Source organism: Sorex araneus, chromosome 2 (genome assembly GCF_027595985.1).
Source record: "Sorex araneus isolate mSorAra2 chromosome 2, mSorAra2.pri, whole genome shotgun sequence".
Classification (NCBI taxonomy): domain Eukaryota; kingdom Metazoa; phylum Chordata; class Mammalia; order Eulipotyphla; family Soricidae; genus Sorex; species Sorex araneus.
This window is the reverse complement of record NC_073303.1, coordinates 342262389-342289300: the sequence shown is the minus strand read 5'-3', so window position 1 is coordinate 342289300 and position 26912 is coordinate 342262389. Positions and strand designations below refer to the sequence as shown.

The 26912-nt window shown below is 42.7% G+C and overlaps 1 protein-coding gene across 1 annotated transcript; it reads right to left on the bottom strand.

Moving 5' to 3' along the window:
• Positions 1-17222: 17222 nt before the first annotated feature.
• TTR (transthyretin) lies at positions 17223-24316 on the bottom strand. Its single transcript, NM_001280678.1, is given in 4 exon segments — positions 17223-17414; positions 20843-20978; positions 23238-23368; positions 24248-24316. Coding segments are annotated over 4 exon segments (444 nt in total). The 3' UTR covers positions 17223-17306.
• Between the last annotated feature and the right edge of the window lie 2596 nt (positions 24317-26912).

Here is a 26912-nt window from a genome sequence, read left to right as displayed (position 1 = left end):
GAGGTCAGAGGGAAAATAATACGAACAATACACAGTTCCTTCTTGCAACTAGGCTAAAGTCAATTAAGGAAGATGCATGCCAGGGCATCTCATGGGACCAACTCCCGTTTTTACTCTAAATATTTTACAATGTATTTGGAAACCCAGTCGAAAAATGGGCAAAAGTCTCAGGGCACATAAAAAGCAGGGCCTTCCCCATAGAGCTGAGCTGCTTAAACTTTTTCTACACAACTTGGTTTTTGCAACCTAAGTATAGGTATATAAAATAGGTGTGCAAATCAAGCAGTAACTGAGCACAGAGCAGGAATGGCTCCGGATCAGTGCCAGGTGAGGCCCCCAAAATAAAGAAGCTGGGCCTTAGAACACCACCAGAGGCCCTGTGGGGAGGACAGTGCCCGAGACCTTGGAGAGGGTGGTGTGGACCTGGTTCCCCGACCCTGCTGGCTTTTGCCTTTCTGGAGAATTGGTGGGTGTGGTTTGGGGGTATCTGCTGGCCTCCACTCTTCAACATTCTTCTTTAGGAATAAGGAGGTATGCCCAGAAGTCATCATGGCTCTCTGCTCAGGAGTGACCCACTGCTGGGCATGGGGGACCATCTGTGATACTGCAATCAAATCAGAGTCAACTGCATGCAAGGCAGATGCCTCACTTGTATTCTCTCCAGCCCCTCTCCTTCAATCTTGAGCTACAGAGAGTAGGTTTTCCCACTGTTTTTGGCCTGTTTCTTTGGACATTTCTGGGTTTCGGAGAATAAGGAGGATTTTAGAACCTCTCCTGGGCTATGGGGGGTGGGAGGGCGGAGAACAAGAAAAAAAAATGGAACTCAAATCCCATCCCGTGTCTGTAGGCAGTTTGTGTTCGTTGCAACATTATTCAGTCTGTTGGGTCTTTGTGTTTATAGTGGAAGAAGAGAATGGGATGCAATTTACACCATCATGACCAACTCAGTGAAAATGTTAGGAGAGAGGAAGGGGCCAGGGCTCTCTCTGTGTTGTATTCCTTATACATGCTCTTGAATGTCTAGTTACTGCGAAATAAGTTTAGTTGAGGTTGGACATGTGCAGGGTGGTATTGCTGTAGACAAGTTTCAGATGAAGCCAAGAGATCAATTCAAAAGATCAATTCTACCCACAGAGACACAGGTTGCAGTTGTATCAAAGTAATGATTCTGACCCACCACACTGGCAAACAAGGTAAGTACCAATTCTGGTTTCACACTGACAAACAATATAAATACCATCACACTGGTTTCACCAGCACCATTGGTGAGACTGTGAAGAAGTGGCACTCCTCATGATGCAGAAACTCACAAAGGACCCCATGGAGGGGAACTTAGATATATCCAAGAAATGTACTAAAACCTCTAGACTGGATGCCTTTTTAAAAGCATGTGCCATCAAAACATAGCTCACACATGCAAATTTATACCTAATGACATATTTTTAGACTTCTTTTTTCTAAGAGTAGCAAAAGATTGAAAGCATCTTGCCTGGAGGGGACTGGGGTGAGCAGGCTCCTGGTTCCCACACACTCGACAATCATAGCAAATGGAGCCTGGACTGTGTTCTGCTTCTGTGCTATTTCCAGTAGTGTCCTGTGCAGAAAAATAAAGTTTGCACACTATGTGAAACATTTCCCTTTGGGGATGGTATATGGGAAAATAAAGTGTATTTGTTGTTTATTATAAAACAAAAGGGATTGGCTATGCAGTATGATTTTCTATAGTTAGGAGTTACAACAAGGTCAGTGTTTTCATGTAATAAAAAATTTAAAAGCCAACCCTAAAATTGATTTTAAACAGAAAATACATTTTTAATTAGACAATGCAGAGAAAATATTTAATAAGTCGGTTTTTTACAAGTGGTTAACTTTATCAACTTTAAAGAAACTGATTCCTATTTAGTTACTGTTACCAATGAATGCCCAGTTTTCCTGTTTTGTAGGATCATTTCCTTTATATGTTTTTTACTTCAAAAATTTTTTTTTGGTGTGGGGTTAGAAGGTTGAACCATACCCACTGGTTTTTAGTGATTATTCCTGTCTCTGAGCTGGAATCTTATGTGGTGGTGAGCATTGAACCAAGAGAGGCTACATATGAGGAAAGAGTCTTAACCCTGGTCTGCCTCTGGCCCCCAATTTTATTTTATTTTTTTTGTACACAGTTTCTTGTTATTTCTTATTAATAATTTTTTAAACATTTTTAATACAGAGAGGTAAAGGTGGTTCTTTCCATTCTGGGTGGTTTTCCATACCCAGTCCCTGTAGGCACAACTGTGTCCATTTTGTGTTCTGTGAGGTGCGGGTAACTCCTTAAATAAACCCTTTGTCATTCAAGTCAGCTGAACTGAATTGTGTTTCTTAAATCTAATGACCCTCATTGAGACACTCGATCTTTTAGAGAGGCACTAACTTCATTTAAATCAATTTTGATTATATCTATCAAAGTGACAACTATTAAAAGCTAAGGCACGTTAAAATCTCTGTAAAACTATCTCTACTGGAGTGAGATGTTTGCGGACAAGGAATATTTTCCTGTTCAACTTTACCTGCCACTCCAAGTGGGAACTTGACAAATAGTTGTTAGGTGAAAAAAAAATCCAATTGTAGCTCTTGGAAGATGGATTTTTCTTTTGTTCTTTTCTGAAATAGTTTTTCTCTAAGATGACAGAATTGAACTGGATGTGAGCATCTGTGGATGTTCTGAAACAATTCCTTAGAGCTCTGGTTCTGGTTCTGAGAATCTAAAAAAGAATAAGGGAAGGTGGGTGAGACTTTCTGTAAAATTTCTGAGTTTACAGAAATTTTACACATTTTATATAAACCTTTCTTGTAACTCATTTCTGATTCTTGACTTTAGTTTTCAAAGAAGTCCAACAGCCTACTACAGTTAAAAACCTAAGCAAGAAATAATAGGGGCAGGAGTGATAGCATAGCGGATAGGGCATTTGCCTTGCATGCATGAGGTTGACCCGAGTTCGATTCCCAGCATCCCATATGGTCCTCCGAGCACCGCCAGGAGTAATTCCTGAGTGCAGAGCCAGGAATGAGCATTGCCGGGTGTGACCCAAAGAGCAATACATATATACATACATATACATATACATATACATATACATATACATATACATATACATATACATATACATATGTGTATATATATATAAAATAGTTCTTTGCAATTTGAAAGGTTTGGGAGCTTCTAAAGAGAATGAGATGCTGCTTTCCCAGTGCAGCTTTAAGAAAATAAAATGTGTCGGAAGGCTTGTTAGTAGACACTGGAAATAATATTTGAGTTATATTTTTAAGAACAGTTTCCAGCTAGATACTAAAAACTTCTCCAAAATCATTTTCTGGGAGTGCATGTAATTTTTCACTCTAGGCCTAGAAGCTAAAGTGTAATTACCAATCCCTTGGGAAAAATGCATTAAATAGGAATCACAGAACCACAGCACTTCAAATCACCATGGGAATTTTCAAATCATCAGCTTGTTTCTTTTCCTTTCCATTAATTTTATTAGATGTCAATTAAAACAAAAAGAAACATAATGAATTTACCACCCTTCCACCAGACAATTGAAATTACTTCTTAAGTTTTCCTGTTTCTACCCACCCTAGCCCTAAGGCAGCGTTAGAAAATTGATCTGAAGACCCCAAAAGTCACTGACCAGAAATTACTGTCCTTTGCCTCCCTGAGCTTCCCATGGCCCATAAGTTCTTCCTCCTTAGTTTCTAAGGACTGGCTCAATCTACTTCCTCTGTGAAGCCTCCATGTCCCCAGTAATTAGGACAGCTTTAAATTATACGACCTATTTTCTGTTTCCGAATTCCTTCTTTCCCAGACTTTCTTGGAGCCCTTACTGAGGTTTTGTACCCTCTTTTGTCTTACCCAGATGAACATTCTTACATCTCAGATGTTTCTGGATACAAGTAATAAGTCAAACTCAAAAAAGAAAAAACAGTGAAGACTTGATTAATGCCAGTGAAAATTCCAGAAATATGAAGCGCTTCAGGTGCTCCGTGTTAATCACCAGCCTTTCCTTCTGTCCCCTTAGAACTGGCACCTCTTGAAGCCGCAGTCCTGGTCCTGGCCCTGAGGCTGGCATGTCCCTGGGTGGCATTCATCCAGGGAGGCGCCATACTTCTTATCTCACCATAAAACACAAGTTCTGGATTTTCCTGTGATGAGGCAATTTTAGGGCCCGAGATTTCCCTTCAATGAAATAGGCCAAAATGAGATTTCACTGGCTTGAACCAAAGAGCTGCTCACTCTCGACCTCTGCCCTGGGCTAAGGAGGCCTGAGAATCCTCTCTGGTCGTTGCAAGAGTGGATGTGCATGAATGGAATGGATGCTTGTGATGGAGCTGGGTATATGTTAGAGGTTTCATGGCATTTTCTGTGCATTTGCCTCCACAGTGCAGGCCCCACGTAGGTGTTTTGACACCTGGTCTCTCACTCGTGGTGCCCCTTGCCTCCAACACACTGACTTCTCATATGCGACCCTGACTGGTTGTTCAGGGCCTGGTTCCAGGCAGGCCCCCTCCCCAGGTTCTCTAAGGAGAGAGTTGAGTCTCTGCCTTTCAACATTTGAAACAAATTATGAAGACACCTTTGTGTTCTTTGGGCCCTGGCCCCAGTCTAGGATGTTTTCAATTGACTGTCTCTATTTTGAAACATTTCGTGTCTGAGTTCTTGACATCAAGGATGCAAGACCTGGGGCTGGGGAGATAATACAGCAGGTGGGGCACTTGCCTTGCATGAGGCTAACCTGGGTTTAATCCCCAGCACCACATATAGTCCCCTGACCCCTGCCAGGAACGGTCCCTGAGTGTGGAGCCAGGAGTAAACCCTGAGCACCTATGGGTATGGCTACGAAGCAAAAAAAACAAAAACAAAGATGCAAAATCTGGTACTCAGTATACAAACTGGGTTACTTCTAGTAGCTGATAGCTTGTCAGTGGTTCCCAAGAAACTAGCCTGTCTCCTAGGGTTAGAGTGCCAATTCCTGTTTGTTTATATGAAAGGGAAAGGCAACTTGGTAAGAGCAAGAGGCTTAGATAAGAACTGTTGCCAACCTGGCCCTAACTCTGAATCCTTTAACTAATGCCTTCAAAACTGACCGCATATTAGGGACTGGTACCCAGGTTCTTGCATATCCAACATGCTTTCCAAACACACTCTCCTGACTGACCAAGACTATTGATTACTATTCATTTGACTCAGCCACATCCTCATCTAGACAGAAGTGAGGGCTCAGCTTCTCTCCACTAAGCCAATCACTACATTTCCACATTATGTCTTTTTAAAATCACTTTATTTTCGGATTCTCCCAAGATGTGTCCAGGAGGTGCTCCTCACTACAATTCTCATCCAATAAGGCTTGGTGCAAGGACCCAAAGCCATGGTGCTTCTTGGTGCTTCTTGCTTCAGAAGGTGCCAGGGATCCACCACAAGGGTGCCTGGTGGTGCTGGGTGAGCCCCCAGGGTTGCACACAGCAATCCTCAAGGGACCATGGAGGGAATCGACAGAAACTGCCATATGCAAGGCAAGTCCCGTAACCCTAGGTTATCACTCCAAACCTCTGCTTCATTTTGTACCCAGTTTCACTACCTTTCACTCCTGGGAGTGACATCACTGGCAGTGACAGCTGGGGACTGCTGAGGCCAGAGGAAAGTTCCCCATCACAAGTGTTCTTAAGCAAGTAGCCTGCAGCCTACTGCGAGTAGTAGTGATTCCACAGCTGGCCTTCAGCATCTGCACCGACGACCAGATAAGATTGACCGCCTGCCTTGGATTTGAATGAACTGGGGAATGGGTTAGGAGGTGAAATACATTCTGAGTCTATTTCTAATTTGAAAGATGGTAAGACATAATGTGGTTAGGGGGAGCCGATGTCCTATAAACTGTGAAGTAAAAGCGAAGAAACTGGCTGTAAAACTGAAGGTTGGAGTGAGAAATGAAAATCTGAGGAAGTGTTAGATCTGTAAAGAAAATACTGTTTAAAGCATTCGTGCCCTCAATGCCCTTGCTGAGAGGTGCTGAATGTTTCAGGAGATATAACATTAGTGGTTTTGTTGTCTGCCTTTATGTGTACACACAATGTCTACTTCCAAGGTTGAGGGTTGGTGGGTTTGCTTCAAGCTCAATGTGGTCAAAACTCCCGTCACCAACTCAGCCACTATTCAATCTGTGGTCCAGGGTCACAGCTGAGACTTTGTAGAACCAGAACCCTCTGGTTCCCCCTTTCCACAGACAAGTCCACCACTATCTGCTGATTTTCTTTTCTAGGTGCTTCTACGGTCACTTAAGCAAAAGGGCTGGGAACTGGCCTCAATGTTATTACAAGCAGCTTTGGGCCTTTGTTCTGTCAGAAAGAACAATCTCGCAGAATATCAGCATCAGTCAAGCTTGTTCTGAGATCATGTGATGAAGAACAAAAAAATCATCGTGAAACTCAAAATACCAAAGCTCCCTTTTGACTGAGAGAAGTGACTCTGCCACCGTCTCAGCTCGACTCATATCTCTGCTCCCGCCAGCCCCCCACACAGTTGAACCATGGAGACTGTTCATCACAGAGTCGCCCCCTACTCTTTGACAGCAGCTGATCTAGAGTGAAGTTCCCTTTTTTTATAAATTCCCCCTAAAAGAGCCCCACCAAAGCCCAAATTCAATAATTTCTTTCAAAATCTTTTCTTTTGTTTGTTTTTTGGGTCACACCCAGCATTGCACAGGGGTACTCCTGGCTCTGCACTCAGGAATTACTCCTGGAGGTGTTCGGGGGACCATATGGGATGCTGGGAATTGAACTCAGGTCGGCCTCGTGCAACACAAATGCCCTACCTGCTGTGCTATCACTCCAGCCCCTCTTTCAAAATCTTGGTGAGAGTGCTCTTACTCAAATCAATAGTAAATCCTACAAGTTTAGGTCCATAGGCACATTCTTGGTCACAACCAGTGGTATACTCGGGACTTACACTTGCTTGTCTGCTCAGGGATCACTCCTGATGATGCTCTGGGGACCGTTTGGAGTGCTGGGAATTCAAACCAAAGTGCTTGCATGCAATACAAGCATCTTATCCCCATACTATCTCCTGGGTCCTGGCTGGATAATATTAGCTCCACTCTTTTCCTCTATTTCTGGTTGAATCCTGTTATTTGTCATCACCAACCTATAAAGCTGCAGCCTCATGTGTGTTTTTCCAGGTGCCTTTTTGCTTGCCCCTTCAGACAACTGTGACTGCTCCTCAACTACCCCTCCTCACAGGTATTGTGAAAAATTTCTTGGAGCATAGATGATGACATATTGACAATATAAACTCCTTAGATACATTCCCACTAATGCTCTATCATCACATTTCCATCTTGAGAAAATGTCAGGTGAATCCAAATTAAAGGTTATTTTACATATTTTACATATTTTAATTTGAATCCAAATTAAAGGTTATTTCATCGGTGCTCTTCAAAACTGTCAGAATCATGTGAGGCAAGTGTTATGGGTTGACTTGTGTTCCTTCTAAAAGACACACATTTGGGAAAGTTGTTGTTCATTTATTGTGGGGTCATACCCATTGGTATTCAGGGATTGCTTCAGGCTTTATGCTTGGGGGTTACCTCCAGTGATGCTGGGGATTGAACCCAGGCCTCCAGCATGCAAAGCAAGTACTCAGCCCTTTAAGCCTTCTCTGTGAGGCCCTAAAAAGATATTTTTAAGTCCTATCTTCCACAACCTCAGAATGTGACTTTATTTGGAAATAGCTGCTTCAGATGTAATTAGTTCAGATGAAGTCATCCTGCCACTAAAGACAAATACTGCAGGATTCCACTTAAATGAGGATCAAAAGTAGTCTAATTCACAGACACTGAAAGTGCAATGGTCTTGGGGGGGGTGTGTGTTGAAGGGGAAAAGGAGAGTTGTTTATCAAGTGGGTGTGGTTTTTGATTTGTGGGCTGAAAACATTTTGGAGCACTGTTTTACAGAAATCTGAATGTGCTCCAATGCTCTGACATATCATCATCATCATCATCATCATCATCATCATCATCCTATTGATTGTTGATTTTCTTGAGTGATCTCAGTAACATCTCCATTTGTTCCAGCCCTGAGATTTTAGAAGGCTCTCTTTACTTGTCCTTCCCACTGGTGTCGCATTGGAGGGTCTTTCAGGGTCAGGGGAATGAGACCCATCATTGTTACTGGTTTGGGCATATGAACACACCACAGGGAGCTTCCCAGGCTCTCTCATGTGGGCAGGAAACTCTCAGTAGCTTGCCACGTTCTCCGAGAGGGACAAATAGGCTATAAGAACTAGGCTATAAGCTTCGCAGCCACGCACTGCCAGGAGCTTGGTTTTATAGTCTGTGGATGTTGGCCACTGATGGGATTACACGATAGAGGGGCTGTTTCTGGGTGTGACCGCCTAGCTACTAGAAAATGAGGGATCTGGGCAGAAGAGGCCCAGTCCTGATCTGAGCAGGCTTGGAGATCTCCACCCTGGGTCCTGCACACCTGGGTTTCTCTGCCAGTTCCTTCATGAGTGAAGCTCGTCCGAACGTGTGGAGAGGGGCCTTGTGCATGGCTATGGCTAGGTTCTGGAGGTCTTTGGCTGCCGGGGCTCTGCTCAGGGCGGGGAGGGAGACTCAACCCACCCCCTCCGAGGGGGCCCCAGTGAAGACAGCCAGGTGTGGGGAGCAAGAGATTCTCCAAGCCTGCTTGGATCGGGACTGGGCCTCTTCCACCCAGATCCCCCATTTTCCAGTAGCTAGGAGGTCACACCCAGAAACTGCCCCCGGTGCCATGTAATCCCATCAACAGCACATCCAGAGACTATAAAACCAAACTCCTAGAAGAGAGCAATGCAGAGTCTCTTTCTCCTGAGCCTGGCTGTCTTCACCGGGCACCTCGGAGAGGGTGGGTTGAGTTTCCCTCCCTGCCCCGAACAGAGCCCCAGCAGCTGAAGATCTCCGAGCTCTGACATATACACTTAAAAATGGTGCAGGTTTATGGGACGGGACGTGTTTTCTTTTAATTCAGTGAAAAGTGTACATTTAAAAAGATGAGATGATGTTTGTGTCAGGCAGTTGCTAATCCAGTAAGAAGGCAGGAAGGCAGTGACACAGGGAGAGAGAAAACTGGGTGGAGAGAAATGGAGACCTGAGGAGGGAGGGAGAGGCAACCAGAGGCCTCGGCATTGCAAGTTGATGCTTAAAATTAATCACCAATTAAGCTGTGCTATCCTATGGTGAAATGTTTAGCCAAATACCTATTCCTGAGATCACTGAGAAATGGGTAAAATATGAAACAAATCATTCTAGCTCTAGGAAATTCAGAAATGCCTGTGTTTCTGCTTTGTCGGAGAGGCTCTAATATAACGGATTAACCTACTCACCATATCTTCATGAGAAAGTCAGGCTAACAAGGCCTCTGAGACTGTATGCTAGAAGCACACCTCTCAGCCTGGGTGATGTGCTGGCAGGATTTTTATAAATTCTCTTTCCTTGCTATTCAAGAATTTGGGTGAGCTGTTCCTCATTGTCTAAACTAATTGGGATCCCATGGATTCATTCCTAAGGCAAGGATGCTTCTCTGCCTCTCAGGAGCTTTTGGAAATTCTCAGTGGCTTTGGACAAATTACTTAGCCTTTTCTGCCTCAACTTTCTCATCTCCCAAAGCCTCCCAGAACTTGGCATTCAGTGATTCTATAAACCTCAACAAATTTATCCATCCAATTTTTTTCTCCCCACGATTTCTTTTTTTTTAATTTTATATTTTTAAATGGATTGATTTATTTCATGAATCACTGTGAGATACAGTTACAAACTTACAAACTTTTGTGATTATGGTTTAGTCATACCATGATCAAGTACCCTCCACCTGTGCCCATTCTCCACCACCAATGTTCCCAGTATCCCTCCCGCCACCCCTTACCTCATCCTCCCCCCTGCCTCTGTGGCAGGCCCAGTCCCTTTTATTCTCTCACTCCTTTTCTCACCACGATTTCTTTACTCCTTTTCTCCTCTTTGTGGTTATCACACTCATTCCCACTAGGATATCTTGACCACAGTGAGTTTCTACAACTTAGAAAGTGGTGCCACTACCCATCATACATGTTTGGTTTGAGGGCCTGCAGTGCTCAGGGCTATTCATGGATCTGTGCTTGAGTGACCCCTGGATGTGCTCAGGGGCCCAGATGTGGTGCCAAGGATGAAACCAGGGTCAGCCACATGCAGCAAAGTGCCCTACCACTTGTGCTTACTTTCTCTCTGGCCCATGTCACATCTATTTTTTATTTTTACTTAATGATCTTAATCTTCATTTCCGGCAAGGTTGTGCTGGCCGATGAGGCTACACACGTCTGTATGTAGTACTCACACAGTGAGTCGTGGTGCTCACTGAGGGCTGCACACCTTTTATTTGTGGTGCTTGCCAGGAGTAGAGCTTCCAGACTGTGGTACCATTAGTACCACTCAGCACACATGGCGGCGCCCAAAATTGAACTGACAACTTTACCTTTGCATGACAGATGCTCTAAGCCATCAAAGAATTCCTCTGGGTGTCCCTTCTATTCTGTTTTTAAGATAAAACTCACAACATCTTTAAAATACATGGTTATTTTATAAATCAGTATTAAACAAATGGTTCCTGTGGATTAGATGGCTAAATGATGAGGATGTGCACCGCAAAATATAGGTCTGTGGCTTGATCTTCAAGCCCGTGTTCTCCCTTGAACACATATCTCACTTGCTTGTCGCTGTTACTTGGCTTGCTTATTTCCACTCTGGAGAAGCCTGTGTTCTCTTTTGAACACATACTTCTCTCTTTCACACCTCTCACATCTTTCTAAATGAGTTTAATAAAAAGGACCTTGTGCCAAAAAAAAAAAAAAAAAAGACTGCAGGGCTAATAAAGTAATATGTTCAGCACCACTAAGCAAAAGAAAAAAAAAATCAAAGGAAATGTTAAATGTAAATTTTGACTTTCAGGATGCAAAGACTGCAGTGAATTCACACGTAGGCTGTAATTTGGAAGAATTCCATAGAGGGCTGTAAGGGTTACCCCAGGATGCAGTAACAACACATCACAGTGGGTGGATTAAACTAGGAGGAAAGGGGGCCTAGAAGCTAGCACGGGCTCGGGGAGAATGCCTAATTTGATCCCCAGCACCACGTGCCCTCTACTGACCATCACTGGGGTTAGCCCTGGAGGCCCGTGAGCAATGCTGGGGTGTCCTTGGTGGTCCCCAACACTCCAGGCCCGAGTAGCACTGCATTCTTGGGCTCTTGCATTGAACCACCCCACCCAGTTGGCTGAGAATCCACAGGAGTGGCCTGTAGGACCCCCTGGGCACTCCTTGAGATGCCCCACTCCATGAAAGAGAAAATAAGGCTGAGGTAGCTCGGAGTGATAGTGCACATGCTTGGCACGTGAGAAGCCCGACTTCAGTCTCTGGCACTGCATGCCCCAAGCACTGCCTGCTGTTACCCTGAGCACCACAGTGTGGTGGAACCCGGAGCTAGCAGGCCCGCAACGCCAGACTGGCAGCTCCAGGAGTCATTCCCAGACACCCGTGACAGGGAGCTCCTATTCACAATAAAAGAAAGGAAAAAAAAAAACAGCAGGAAAATACTGTCCAGTACTGTCCCCCAGTTCTCGAGGTCAGGAGTCAAAGACCAAGGTGGCAACAGGGCTGTGCTCTTGTGGCATGCTCACAGGCTCCTGTGTCGCTGCTCTTCCGCTGCTGTGTGGCAGGTCTGCAGTGCTCTGGTCGCTCGCTGCTGCTGTCTTCGCTGTGGGGAGCTCTGTGTGCGGGTCCCGGGTCTCTGCTTACCAAGGACGCCGCCATCCTAGGTTAGCGTTTTCCCTCACAGGAAGTGCTTTACTAGTAACAACACAAAGCATTCTTTTTTTTTTTTCAAATATTTAAAAATGGAGTCACTGTGAGATAGACTCTTACAAAGCTGTTCATGGTCAAGTTTCAGTCATACAGTGTTCCAACACCCGTCCCTCCACCAGTGCACATTTCCCAGCACTGGTGTCCCCAGCTTACCTCCCAACCACCTCTCCCTCCACCTTGCAGCCTGCCTCTATGGTAGGTGCTTTTCTTCTCTCTGTGTCTCTGTCTCTCTCCCTGTCTCTGTCTCTGTCTCTCTCGCTCTCTCTCCCTCTCTCTCTCTCAAGATTCTTTCTAAGTATGATTACAGTCCTAGGACTTTCATCTTGTTAGGTGATGCAGTATCCCCATAAGAGTGGCCAGGAAAGGACACAAGCAGAGATACTAACAAATCAATGAAGAAAAAATGGAGAGCAGGAGCGTTTCCATGGAAGCAGCATGGACAGACAATTATTCGGGACCAAATGACATGTTTCCCCTATATTAAGAGGCCACAAAGCTTCCAGAGGCAGATGAAGCCCTGGGAGAAAGGAAGGAGAAGGATTAGTGTTAGAGTGGAAATCATTTCACTTAACATCCTACCCTGTGAGCCAGAAGGATAGAGGCAAAACTGTGTGATTTCACTTATGGCTTTCTTGGGAAAATTACATGGGCACAATTAACAATTATAAATGTTCGGACTTAAGGAGAACGAGTGGTTATCAGAAAGGGAAACAAAGGGGTATGTGTTTAGGGGGGACTGCTTGGGGATGGTGGAAAGCAAAGCAAAGGAGACACATAGATCCTCAATGATCACACTTGAGTTTTATAGAAAGACACAATGGAATATTACTTCAAGATAAAAGAGAGAGTGGAAGTCAAACAGAATTGGTTTCAATGACTAAGTTTGCTGATACCAAGAAGTGGGAACATGGTGCTGGAATGATAAATAGCAGGTAGGGTGTCTGCTTTCCTTGCAAGCCTCTAACTCGAGTTCAAACCCTGCCATCCTGTACCGTTCCCTGAGCTTACCAGGAGTGAGCCCAGAGTGCAAAACAGGAGCAAGCTGAGAACCACTGGGTGTGGTGCCCCATCCCCCTACCCCCCCAAAAAAAAGTATATAAAAACAAATGTATAGAAGATTTATAATTAGCAAGTGCTTAGATTATAAACATCCATAGATGTTTAACAACAGTCAAGTGAGATGCAGCTTTCTACAAATAGGTCTGCAGCATAGAGGCCTATGCAGTTCTGTGTTAGGTTCATTTTTTGGAAATTGCCAATATTTGGCTACTAATCTGCAAAAATAACAATTGATATGAATTCACCTAATATACATGGAAGAAGGAATTTCTGACCTCAATCAACAGAATCAGAGGCATGTATGTGCTACATTAAAAAAATTTATTAGTAGTTTTTTTGTTTTTTTTTTTTTGGTTTTTGGGTCACACCCGGTGATGCACAGGGGTCACTCCTGGCTCATGCACTCAGGAATTACTCCTGACGGTCCTCGGGGGACCATATGGGATACTGGGATTCGAACCCGGGTTGGCCGCGTGCAAGTCAAACGCCCTACCCGCTGTGCTATTGCTCCAGCCCTTAGTAGTGTTTTTTAAATTGAATTACTGTGTCACTGTGAGATACAGTTACAAAGCTTTCATGGAAAGCTTTCCTCAAGGGCTGTGAGAGTGGGTAGTTGGGACAGAGAAGGGACCGTTATGACAATAATGGTTGGAAGGGATTGCTCCGGATTGGAGATGTGTGCTGAAACTGGACAAATGACCAAACATGATAGCCTCCCAGTATCTGTACTGCAAACTACAATGCCACATACCCAGCAGTGCTCAGAGCTTACTCTTAGCTCTGTGCTCAGGGTTCACTCCTGGTGGGCTCGGGGGGCCATATGTTGTGCCAGGGATTGAATCATAGTCAACTGTGTGCAAGGCAAGTATAAACCCACTGTACTATTGCTCCAGCTCCAACAGAAGAGAAGCTGATTCTGCTAGGCCATAGAGAACTGAGGTACTTTCTTATAGAGGCCCAACCTCTCCCACCTTAATAACCCCAACCTCAACACCCATACCCTCAACTGACCACCTTGCTCGCTGGTCTGACCTTGCACTCTCCCTCTACCTCCCTCCCTGGCTACGAGAAACCACTGAGGTTCAGATCAAATGATACTTCCTCTGATTCCCCTTAGGGACTTTGGCAGACTGTTTGCTCCTTCTTCCTTCCTGCTCAAGTGCTTCAGCCAGCGCCTCTTCAAACCACAGAATTATAGCTCCCTCGTCTCTGTTGTAGTTGATTCTGGCATGCAGCACAGTGGCTCACACTTGAAGGTGGTTGAACACATTTGGGTGCCAGCATCCACGTATCAAGCGCAGGGTTTATTCACCAGGTGTGACACCCCACTGGCATGCAGTTCTCAGGTCTGACAATTTTATAAACATAATATTTTGTGAGAAAAAGAGTTAAAAATTGTGTTTACTTTTTATTAAAAACACTCTGGTTTAAAAAGTTGTTAATTATACAGTTTTTTCGAGCATTTAGTTTTCCAACACCACCCGTGTGACCTTCCCTCCACCAACATCCCGTTTCCCTCCCAATCCCAACCTAGCCCCTTAGACACATAACAAATTACCTTTATATTGATTGTTTCAACAAAACTTTAAAAAATGACAAATAGAATAATCTGGTAATAAATCAGTAAGAGACATTTTTGATTAATATATGATTTTATCCTATGTAAATAAGGAAATTAAAACCATTTAATATAATATAATAAAATGCCAATTCTCATTTACATAAGTAAATTTTTAACTCTGAAATCTAAAGTATATCACCTTAAATTTTACTTTATATTTGGATTTCATTATGGTAATAATCATGTCTTGGGGGGCCGGAGCGATAGCACAGCGGGTAGGGCGTTTGCCTTGCATGCGGCCGACCCGGGTTCGATCCCCGGCATCCCATATGGTCCCCCAAGCACTGCCAGGAGCAATTCCTGAGTGCAAAGCCAGGAGTAACCCCTGAGCATCGCTGGGTGTGACCCAAAAAGCAAAAAATAATAATAATAATAATAATCATGTCTTGGGGCTGGAGCGATAGCATAGCGGGTAGGGCATTTGCCTTGCACACGGCCGACCTGGGTTCGATCCCCAGCATCCCATATGGTCCCCTAAGCACTTCCAGGAGTAATTCCTGAGTGCAGAGCCAGGAGTAACCCTTGTACATTGCTGGGTGTGACCCAAAAAGAAAAAAAAATCATGTCTTAACTGTCATTAGAAAAGTTTTAAAGAAATTCTGTGTAATCTATTTTGGAGTTTATACAAAATAGGTAAAGCCTACATATGTAAATTTCCCCCCATACTTTACACAAACACTGTGATTTATATAAGTTGATTGTGATGATGTGTTACAGACATTCAGTATTCCAACACCAATCCCACCACCACTCACCTTTCCTCCACATTGTCTCCAAATTTCCTAACTACCCCTCAAGCCTGTCCACATAGCGGGCCCACAATAATTTATGTTGTATTGCTTGTTATCAATAATTTGCTACCAGAATGATGAAAATATAAAATATATTTCCTTAGAATAAAACTAGCATAAATTATATCTTCTTTTTTCTTTTTTTGCTTTTTGGGTCACACCCGGCGATACACAGGGGTTACTCCTGGTTCTACACTCAGGAATTACTCCTGGCGGTGCTCAGGGGACCATATGGGATGCTGGGATTCGAACCCGGGTTGGCCGCGTGCAAGGCAAACGCCCTACCCACTGTGCTCTCGCTCCAACCCCCATGAATTATATCTTACTATGGAAACAGTAAGTAATTGTATAAGAGATTACGAAATTGCTGTTATAGGTGTTTATGTTTTGTTCATCAAGATTGGTTGTCTTTTACATTACATCCCACCCAATCTGTTGTGCTACTACTGGTTTATCAAGTGTTGTAGAGTTTGGAGATGTCTCATCTATCTGCTCCAGGAAGTACAGATTCTTAACTGGATGGTACAGCTGAAGTTGAATTGCAAAATAGTTTTTTTTTTTATGTTGAAACACTGGATTTTATACTAATAAAATTATCACCTTTAGTGAATAGGCAAGTTTGAATTTTTTACTTTTTTTACATATGACAAAAGAATTGAGCCTGGCAAACTATCTGTGGTGTCTTGGATATGCCAAAAACAGTAACAAGTCTCACAATAGAGACATTACTGGTGCCCTCTTGAGCAAACCGATGAACAATGGGATGACAGTACAGTGCTAAAAGAATTAACAATATGAAATACGTCTCCAATTGAAATTACTCTCATCAGAAAAATTATTATTATTTTATATACTATTGACAATGTTTCAATTAGACAAAGAACTGCTGATTTATAGTCCTAGTACATTTTCCACTACCAATGTCACTAGTATCCCGCCCTCCCGCCTCCCCCCATCCATGGCAGGCAGTTTCCCTCTAACTCTCTCTCTACTTATGGGCATTTTGGTTTGCAGTAGATAATGAGAGGCCGTCATGTCTGGTCCTTTATCTATTTTTAGCACACATCTCCCATCCAAGCGATCCCTCCAATCATCACTGACTTAGTGATCCCTTCTCTATCCCAGCTGCCTTCTCCCCCAGCTCATGAGGCAGGCTTCCAACCGTGGAGCAATCTTCCTGGCCCTTGTCTCTACTGTCCTTGGGTGTTAGTCTCATAGTATGATATTTTATAGTCCACAAATGAGTGCAATCATTCTATGTCTGTCCCTCTCTTTCTGACTCATTTCACTTAGCATGATACTCTTCATGTCCTGTTCTGAGAATATATAGCAAAATATATATAGCAAAATATATAGCAAAATAGTTTTTATTGAAAAAAATTTAGAGCGCAGCGATAGAGGGATATGTGTTTAGGGGAGAATATAAGCTTCAACAGAATAGAAACAGCAGAGAATGGCTTTGGGGAGAAGGTTATAAATAATTTCTCTAAATTGTCTTGAGGTTTCTCTGCAAAATAGCTTATCTGGGTATAGTCAACAGGGAAAGCTTGGGCACTTGGTGATCTTTTCCTATTCTTTTCAGGACCTTCAGCTTCTCCGTTTTTGAAGGTCCACCCTTCTCTGGCTACACACCTTGTGTAACAGGTAATTAGCTTGAAAGAATAAGAAATTTGGATTTTCCTGGATTTCTGCCCTGCACTTTATAGAGTTCCTTTCTGTCTGTAATTTTTTTTTGAGAGTACAGTTAAGTGAATAAAGAGCAAACAAACAAAAAAACATAAACAAAACAACTGTTCCAATGAAATGTAGTGCTTTGATAGGAATGTTTTATTGTCTCTGCCCGAGTCTCTAAAATAGCTTATAAAGTGAAAACACTGCTTTAATAAAAATGGAATACTATTGGGTACATGAAATCCCTCGCACCCCCCGAAGCCCACTGCACCCCTCATTCCTTGGGGTCACTGACGAGGGCCGTGGTGGAGTAAGAGTAAGGGCTGAGCAGGGCGGCGATGGTGTAGCGGCGCTTGCCAGAGTCGTTAGCTGTGAACACCACCTAGGAGAGAACACAGAACAGGTGGTTTCTGCTGTGGCCAATGGGGAGAGTCCTGCCGGGAGGCCATTGGCCATCCAGGCAGATTCATTCCTTTGATTTTATTTCATTTTGGAGGCACAGTTAGAATTAAAGGTAAAAAAATCCAACTGAGTTGGCGTGCCAGACCATTGGAACCTCACCCTATTCTTCACCCCTGCATTTAAGCAAGGACGCCCTAGCCTGACCGAACGAGAACTTGGGCTCCCTAAAATCTTGTCAGGTCCTTGGTTTAGGAAAAAGAAGGACAGTTGTGGAACCTGGCATTGAATGACCGGAACTGCTGAGGGTACTTCCTGTTCACCCTGTGCAAACACAGAATCCTGGAATCTACAGGAGCCTCGAGGGTCCGTTTTTGCATTTTATGGAAAAGCAGACAAAACCTGTGAATTAGAGAGTTTGCCCCAAATGCAGATCATGACGAGGCTGGCAAACTCCTCTCTCCAATCTCAAAAGATTTTTCTCCTATTATTCCTTTGCTGCTTCTTCCCTGAGGATCAAGTATATTTTTATGTATGTAACAAGTAGTGACATAAGTAAAAGCATTTTCAGGTTCTATTTACAACACAAGCAGAGTGTGGGAGTACAGGTGGGAATTCTGAAACATACACACATATGTGGAGCTCACTGAAGCTATTTAATTGGGCCAAGTGTCCTTCAGAATGGTCCTGTTAATCATGTCCTGCGGTAATTGAGTAGAATTTCTAAGACTCAGGACTGGGAGAGTCTAGGTAGCCAGAATAAGCTGATGGGAAGAAACTTTTTTATTAGTGGAGAAAAGGAGGACAGTGCATAGATGATTGATTTTACTGTGTGTGTTTGTGTGTGTGTATGTGTGTGTGTGTATGTGACTCTTTTTGGCCATATCCAGCTGTGTTCAGGGCTTACTCCTGGTTCTGTGCTCAGGAGCACCTGGTCGTCCTGTGTATTATCTCTCCAACCCTTGGTTTAAGGTTTTTTTTTCGTATGTAGACCCCAAATTGCACTTTGGACACCACCTGGCTAAATATATTTTGTTCCAACTATGGAAAAAGAAACCTTGATAACTTGGAGACAGGAGACAAAAGATCTTTCTCAAATAGACTAAAACCGAATATTGTACTAGAATAAGAGGAGGTGAGAATCACTGACGAAGCTCCCTGAAGGGAAAAGACATAGCTTAAAAGCCATTTTTCTGGGATATATATATATATATATATATATATATATATATATATATATATATATTCTCTTATCAATGTTCTCTTAGTATAACATTGACTTTCCTGAATCTTCCTAAGAAAATACTAATATTTTCAAAAGAATTTTTGTTGTACATCTAATATGGTCACTTGAGTCAATGGCCCAAGAGGAGGTTGATGAGTGCTGAAGGATGGAACATTCTGGAATGTCCTTGTCAGAGGAGGTGGGACGGCAGAGACTCCTGGGTGAACATCCCTGAAATGAGGAAGGCCCTGACACTCGTGTGTCCCCACTCATCTCCCATATTCATTCACGGCCTGTCTAATATGCTGACACTAGTCCCTTTCCTTCTATTCCGAGGGCAGCGCTGTATTTTCACTTCAGACCCTCCCCCAGGGAGCTAAATACATAGAAGATCTTGATTTTTTAAAAAATGTTTGGTGAATGCTCCTAAAAGAATGAATGGCAGGAGGAAAACAATAACCAGTGAATAAGGAACATGGGGTGGTACAGCAGTGAAATCTTCTCTGAGACTGAAAACCCAGGCAGTGGGCCAGGGAAGCTGGTTTGATACTCTCTCGGAGACTGAGACTGGATGCCTGTGGTCGGTGCCTCTAATGCCTGTAGGACCCCGCTGGACCCAGTGTCTTGAAGGTGGGATGTGGAATAGCTGAGCCACACTTCACAGGAGATGCAGCTCCCTTGTGACTCAGAGGTCCCAGAAGTCCTACAGACCCAACGGTTTCCCTGACGACACTGCTTTACTGAAACAACCATTTTATATCAATTGAAAGTCCCACCCATGACTAAGCCAGAGAGAATGGTTCTCTTTCAAGATGAGCTATTTTGGATGTAATTAGTTGATCTTTAACTCTGACCAGCTTGCCTGCATTCTATTTCCACCAGAGCCATCTGTTTCAAATGACGGAATTATAGATGAAGAGGAAGCAGCGGGTTTAGGCCCATGTGAAACTTTGAGGTTCCTGATACCTCAGGAAGATTAGAATATAAACCAAGGGTTAAAAATGTGACTTATTTTTATTATTTTTGTCTTGGCTTCCGACAGGAAGGGAGCTCATAACGGACACTACACCGAGCTGTACTGTACTGGGGGCCTCTTGCTAAAAACCGCTGCTCTTCCTTACTAATTCTGTGGCTGGAACAACTCATTTACGTGTACATGCCACAGTTTGTTCATCTGGAAAGTGCAAAACAATAATGGGACTGTTCTCAATGGGTTGTTTATAAGGATTAGATAATTTAAATATAGAGGAGCCAGAGTGATAGTACAGTGCTTAGGGTTCTTGCCTTGTAAGGGACAGACCTGGGTTTGATCCCCAGTATACCATATGGTCTTTCAAGCTCCCTCACGAATAATTCCTGAGTGCAGAGCCTAGAGTTACCCCTGAGCATCTATAAAAATGCCTCCCCCCCAATTTAAATATAGAAAACATAAACATGTTTGTATGTTTCAAGCTTGATATCTATCTATCTATCTATCTATCTATCTATCTATCTATCTACCTATGTATCTATCTATCTATCTATTTTTTATCATCTACTGATATAGATGTTTACTTTTTTTCAGTACAGGGATCAAGATCAGGTCTCATAATCTAGAATGCACTCCAACACAATGCCTGACGGACATATGTATTGCATTGTGCTCCCATTTAATTAACTAACTCATTAATCTTTATGTATTTGGGAGGGCACATCCAGCAGTAAGCAGGATTTACCTACTGGCTCTGCTCTTAGGATCACTCATGGTGGGTTTAGAGGACCTTTGTCCTATAGCTCTAGTGCTGTCATTTTTATTTGTATAGATTCACTGTCATCAGTGCTGGGGACCGCTGGGGCTCCAGTGGTGCTGGGTGGGAGTGTGTAGTGCTAGAGATTGCACTTGGGGCATGCACATGCTAGGAGCTTCCATTTCACTATCCCACATCTCTCCATATTCCTATTTCTTTCTTAAACAAATGTTTGTATTCAGTGAATGATATCTATAAAGAGTATTATGTAAAATTCGGTTATATTTCTAATTTAGGACAAAGAAATTGCTAATTCCAAATGTTTCTGATTTCTGACTATAGTCATGGGAAAGAAACCTGTACTAATCCAGTACTTTCCCTATGATGTCCGATGGAATGTGAAGGGCAAACTGGGGAACTGAAAACAAACAAAAAGAAATCCAGTGGCCATATACTTACCTCCACATATTCATGGAATGGGGAAATGCCAAGTGCCTTCCAGTAGGTTTTGGTGTCTAATTCTACTTTGTAGATACCTTCTACAAATTTCTCATCAGTTGTGAGCCCATGGAGTTCTCCAAATTCACTGGTTTTCCTAGAAAATGCAAAAGAATCATGTTCTTGGAATTCCTGCTTAAATTATGCATTGAGGGGAGTAATGGAATGATGATAAGTCGAGACACCACACATATACGCACACATCCCTCCATACACACACACCCCCCTATATCCTTCAAGCTTGTGTTATGTGTGTGTATGTGCATAGGAGTTTGTGTGTATGTATAATTTTTTTCTTTCTCAAACTTAGTCAAGCAAGAGATAATTCTAGCCATTGACTGAAAATAATGGGAAAGTTATCAGAAAGTCAACTGCAGACATTTTTTCTTCTGAGAAGAATAAGATCCAGGTATAATTTCACAATGTTTCGATGTGATTCAGGGTTGGTTGGCTATCATTTGTACAGACATGGAGGCCCTCAGAATACCACATCTCACTCTGCCATCTTTTATGTACTTAATCTCTTTAGTAACTCTTGGCCAACAGCAAAGCAGTCAACTTTGTAATTTAAAAAAAAAAGCTAGACAATTTTTATATCCCTTTAAGTATCAGCTCAAAAGTTGATATTAGAAGTTTCTCTCTTTTAGACCACAAACATTATGACAAATTTTTAAAAATTGCATCAGACCATACTTTCCCCAACTTCTTTTTCAGAAAGAAAATACTGAATTTCTTTGGTTGGTCTTATCATAAGAAAAAAAGGTTCACACAATTGTCTAATCATCCAAACACCACTCTATGTTTGGTGTTTATTCTGCGTATTGCTTAGACTTTCTTCTCCACCACTTTCCACATTGCACTTGGCATTTTATCTTAATATAAATGAATCATAAACAAAACCTCAATAATATGGGTTTACAATAATTATAAACAACCACTCATCTTGTGGTTTTTGGGATTCAGTGAAAACTGAGAGACGTTCTCCTCTCGGGAGACAGCAATTCTTCCGAATGTTGTTTGTTTTTCCCTTTGAGTTAGTTTAGGAGCACTAATAAGCATTTTTCATAGATATTCCTGTGAGTGGAGGTGGAAAGCTTTGGAAAAGTTGTAAAACAGCCATGAGATGTGAGAAGTCAAGTTTTGCACCTCATGTTGGGTGATTGTGAGGCTGAGGTACTTTGCTTTGTGTCTTGTACTTCTCTTTCCTTTCTAATTGAACTCGTCTTGAGGAGTTTCTAATTTAAAAGTATTTGTTAGACCAAGCCCCTATATTTGGAGCATTCCAAATAAACTTGCCAATGCTGCCCTACAATTCTTTTCCACAGACAAGACAAACAGTCCATCTTTTGGAAGAATTTGAGAGAAGGGTTTCAGCTTGAGTGCTATGCAAGGGCTCTGGGGATCTAAGAAGCTAAAAATTGCTTCTGCATCTTTTCAACTGATTTGCACTTCTTTTGAGCCTGGTGCCAGAGATTTTCCCTTCACCTTTTGAGCCATACCTTTAGTCAGCTTTTCTTTTAATGAAGTCTCCCAGCAGTGCTTAGGAGACCAGACATCTACCCGTGGTTTGATACTTGATCAACTGATTCTACAGCTATGTGCCAGGACCTGAGGAGGGGTGCTGTGTGCCAGGGTGTTGTCTGAGTGCCTCAGTGCCAGAGCCTGAGGATGGGGTGCTGTCTGAGATTGCTGAGGGTGGGGAATTCTAGGCTGTGCCCTGTTATGCTTGGGGACCGTATGGTGATGGAAATTGAATAACGGTCAGTTGAGTGCAAGGAATGCACCTCAATCCCTCTGTTCTCTCTGGCCCTTCATCACCTTTTTTTTTTCTCATAAGAAATTGAGTATTTTTTGGGGCTGGAGAGATAGCACAGCGGGTGGGGCGTTTGCCTTGCACGCGGCCGACCCGGGTTCAAATCCCAGCATCCCATATGGTCCCCTGAGCACGGCCAGGGGTAATTCCTGAGTGCAGAGCCAGGAGTAACCCTTGTGCATCACCAGGTGTGACCCAAAAAAAAGCAAAAAAAAAAAAAAAAAAGAAATTGAGTATTTTTGCAGGTGGGTGGTTTAGACAGTGCTTGCACTAACCCTTGTATTATCTCTCAGGCCCCTATCACATTTTAGAAGTGGTCTGTGATCTAAAAAGATGATGAGTCATCTTAGGAGTATGAAAGATTCTGGCTCCTTCCCTCCAATATCTGCCCTAAACGATGCTCAGGTTTCCAGTCATCCCCAGCTTAGTAAAATCGAAGGAGGGCCTCTTTTTCACAAATTCTGGAAGCCTTTCTTCCTAATCAGTGGAAGGTGAATGGGAAGATATCAGGAAGTCCCGTTTCTGAGTGTGGTGGGAGCTTACCCAGAGGCGAACGGCTCCCAGGTCTCATCAGCAGCCTTTTTGAAGACTCTCACGGCCACGTTGACTGCAGGACTGCCTTGAACAGCATCTAGGACTTTGACCATCAGGGGACACTTGGACTGACCAGTGCCCTGGCAAAGAAGGCAAATGAAAAGTCAACAAAATTGGCAAGTTCTTAACATCTATTCTTTGCAGTGCTAGAAATCTGGAACAAGGGAGGAAGGGCATGTTAATCCCATGCTAACAAAGTACGTGTTGGCAATTAATGAGCTTCTCTATTAAGTTTAACAGAGACATGATTGTTCCCAAAGCAAGAATGACTTTTATTTGCCTGTGGACACACTGTAACCAACTGGAATATGTACAATGAATTTCAAAGGAGAAAACAGGCCCTTAGAGGCCAGTTTCTTTGTTAAACCTCTCAATTTGAGTAGAATTTCTGAAAAGATGCCATGTGCCATAGAGCCAGTTTCTTGCTGAGACCCGTTAAGTCAGTTGCTCCGAGTATTTAATTCTCTCTTGTTTGTGGGAAATAATGTCAAAGCACTTCATCACTATTTTACAGTATGAATAATTCTTCTAGAAGGTTTAAAACCAAGATGTCTGACTAGGATGTTTTAAGTCTTTCAAAAATCAAGCAATAAGTACACTTTGATGAGCTAAAGGAAAAAAAGTGATAAAAGCAAGCATTTATGAAAATTCTCTATCAATTGCTTCCTAAATATATCTTCATTTTTACCACCCAGTTGAGGAAATTGGGCTGGCCACTGTAGTAAGCCCAGTGCCTCCAAGCCCTGGAGAGGTCTCAGAATCAAGCCCCAGCTCAGTCAGCACCACAGAACGTCTTTTTCAAAAGTTTGAATCAGTCCATTTTTTTTTTCTTTAACAAAATTGATGCTGGATACTCTTGCCCAACTAACAAAAACTGGTCGGCAACATGAAAAGAAGTCACTCCTGGTTCGTCTAGTCAGGAAATGGATGGAAGGGACTTCACAGAATTTAACACTCACCGTTGGGCCTGCCTCGGTGACGAGCACCAGTCCCGCCAGGCAGAGGAGAAGGAGGCGACGGGAAGCCATGGTACCAAGAATGAGTGGGCTCTGTGATGGCCGCTCCCAGCGTGCGCCTTTTATACTCACTTCTCCCCAGCCCCGCGACTGATCCCTGCCAGCCCGACTCCAAACCTGCTGATTCTGATTATTGACTTAGTCAACAAAAGGAGAATAAGTAACCCACACAAATATGAACCTTGCCTGGAGAGATTAGAGTGTCAGAACATTAGCTTTATGAAATATTCTAATTCCTTACAGGTCATTTGACCAGCTTGATGACCAAAACAAAACAATCAAAATAAAGCACAAATATTTTCCATACTTGGCTGGAACATTCTTAGGGAATCACCCCCCCCACACACACACACACCCCGACCCCCCAGGCTCAACCCTGGTCCTTCTTTCTGTGCATGTTTTCCATTTTCTATACATTTTTGTCTGTCTTTGTAGATGATGGATGAAAGTTGTAATAATTTATTTCCTGCCAAATGACAGTTGGCTGCACAGACCAAAATATAGTGGATGAAAAAGCACCAGTGCATTAGATAAAGGCACATGAGTCAACAAGGAAAAGCCCTTGACAGTTCCTACATTTTAATAAAGCCCATACTTTAATCAAACTAAGCCATTTGACAGCTCTGTTTAGTATGCATTTTTTCCTAAAATTTTTATATTTCTTCCAGAGAAGTTACATAAGAGCCCAACAAAAAATGAATGCCATATTTAATACTGTTATTGATAAGTCTGAAATTCAAAGAACAAAATATTCCTACTGCTCCTTCTGAATTTGAAATACAGAACCAAGGCGACCCAGTTGACTTCCAAATCTTAAGAATTAGTGCCAGAAAGATAGTATAGTGATTAAATCACTTGCTCTGCATGCAGCCAACCCTGTTTCTATCCCTGGTACAGTATATTGTTCCCTTGAGCACCTCCAGGAATGATCCCTGAGCACAGAGTCAGGAGTAAGCCGTGAGCACTATAACTCATAATAAAAAAATTCTGAAAGGAGGTAGAAGTAATGGTGAGGAACAGAATCCATAGCAGTCTTTTACTTCTTATAACTAACAAATCAGGATTATAATTATTTGATGATTAAGAGTTGGTCAAGTGTCAAATTTTATATGTAGATATACACGTGAGTTAACTAAGATGGGCTTTGGACTTATAGAGACAAATATATAGACATTATGGAAAAGAAAGTCTTAAGATTTTAGATAAATACATGGCTAGATTGAGTCCAGTTTGCAACACTGAAAGCAGGGAATAATTCCTATATTTGATAAAGTCAGGTTTAAAGAAGCTCAAAGAGATTATGAAGAATAAGGGTCTTCACCCATAGTGGAAAAGATATTGAGGCATTCCAGGAATATGGAAACACGTGGGAGACTGAGGAGTATGGGCTGGTTATAGAGAAATAACAAACAAACCCAGTGCAGAGAATAGTTAGGAATTGAGTCTTAAAACTTTAGACTCAGACTCTGAGGACCTGATTCACTTGGTTTCTAGCTTCATTACAAGTTTCCTGGATGACCTTCTCTGATTGAATACCTTAGTTACTCAGCTTACTTACTGCAAAATAGAAATACGTATTTTTTCTACTTCAAGTGATTATTCAAGTAACTTAATTTGATGTCACATTAAAGCTTTTTGTAAGTGGTCAACCATTATTATGGTAGCACTGTAGCACTGTCATCCCGTTGTTTATTGATTTGCTTGAGTGGGCACCAGTAACATCTCCATTGTGAGACTTGTTACTATCTTTGGCATATCGAATACGCCATGGGTAGCTTGCCCAGCTCTGCCGCCGTGTGGGTGGGATACTCTCGGTAGCTTGCCGGGCTCTCCAAGACGGACGGAGAAATTGAACCCAGGTCAGCCTCGTGCAAGGCAAATGTCCTACCCGCTGTGCTATTGCTACAGTCCAAATATAAATACTTGTAATGTAATTTGCATCAATATCTGGTAAGGGAGAAAAACTTTTCTCTAATATCTCTCTTATATCTTCATTCAGTATCCTCATGCCTATCTCCCATTGTTCAGAACGTAGATGGAGAACTTGTTTGGTATGAATTCTAATTATTTTTATTTCCCAAGCCTTCCACTCACGCATCTTAGTGCATTTTGGTTGAAACCCCAAACTGTCTCCTTCGTGCAGACATTAAGATCTGTCCTGTATACATGATCGTCTTAGACTGCCACCCACTCAAGCATTGCATGTTTCACCTGTGGAATATTCTTTAAAATTTTTGAAATAGTGAGGAAGTTAAAAGTTGAGGCATGTTGCATAAGCATTGGCATTTCTGGCCTCTGTTAGTCAGGATGGTAGAACAGAGTCTGCATTCACACGGCGTGGCAAATGGTTGTTGTTCATTTTCTAACTACCATCCTGGAAGCCTCCATCCCTCTGAGACTAGGTAGCCTTTCTAATGGCACTATTACGTTCCAACGTTTCCCCCCTGACACATGTCCTATTTCTCTTATGTATGTTTTTGCCTGGCCTCGTGGATATTTCAGTTTGTCTTTATTGGTCTTCCCAGGGTCATTTACATAGTGAATGATACCCAGCTTAATTCTTTTCCCCCAAATCCACTGCTTCTCCTCCCCCACCTCCTCCTCTACT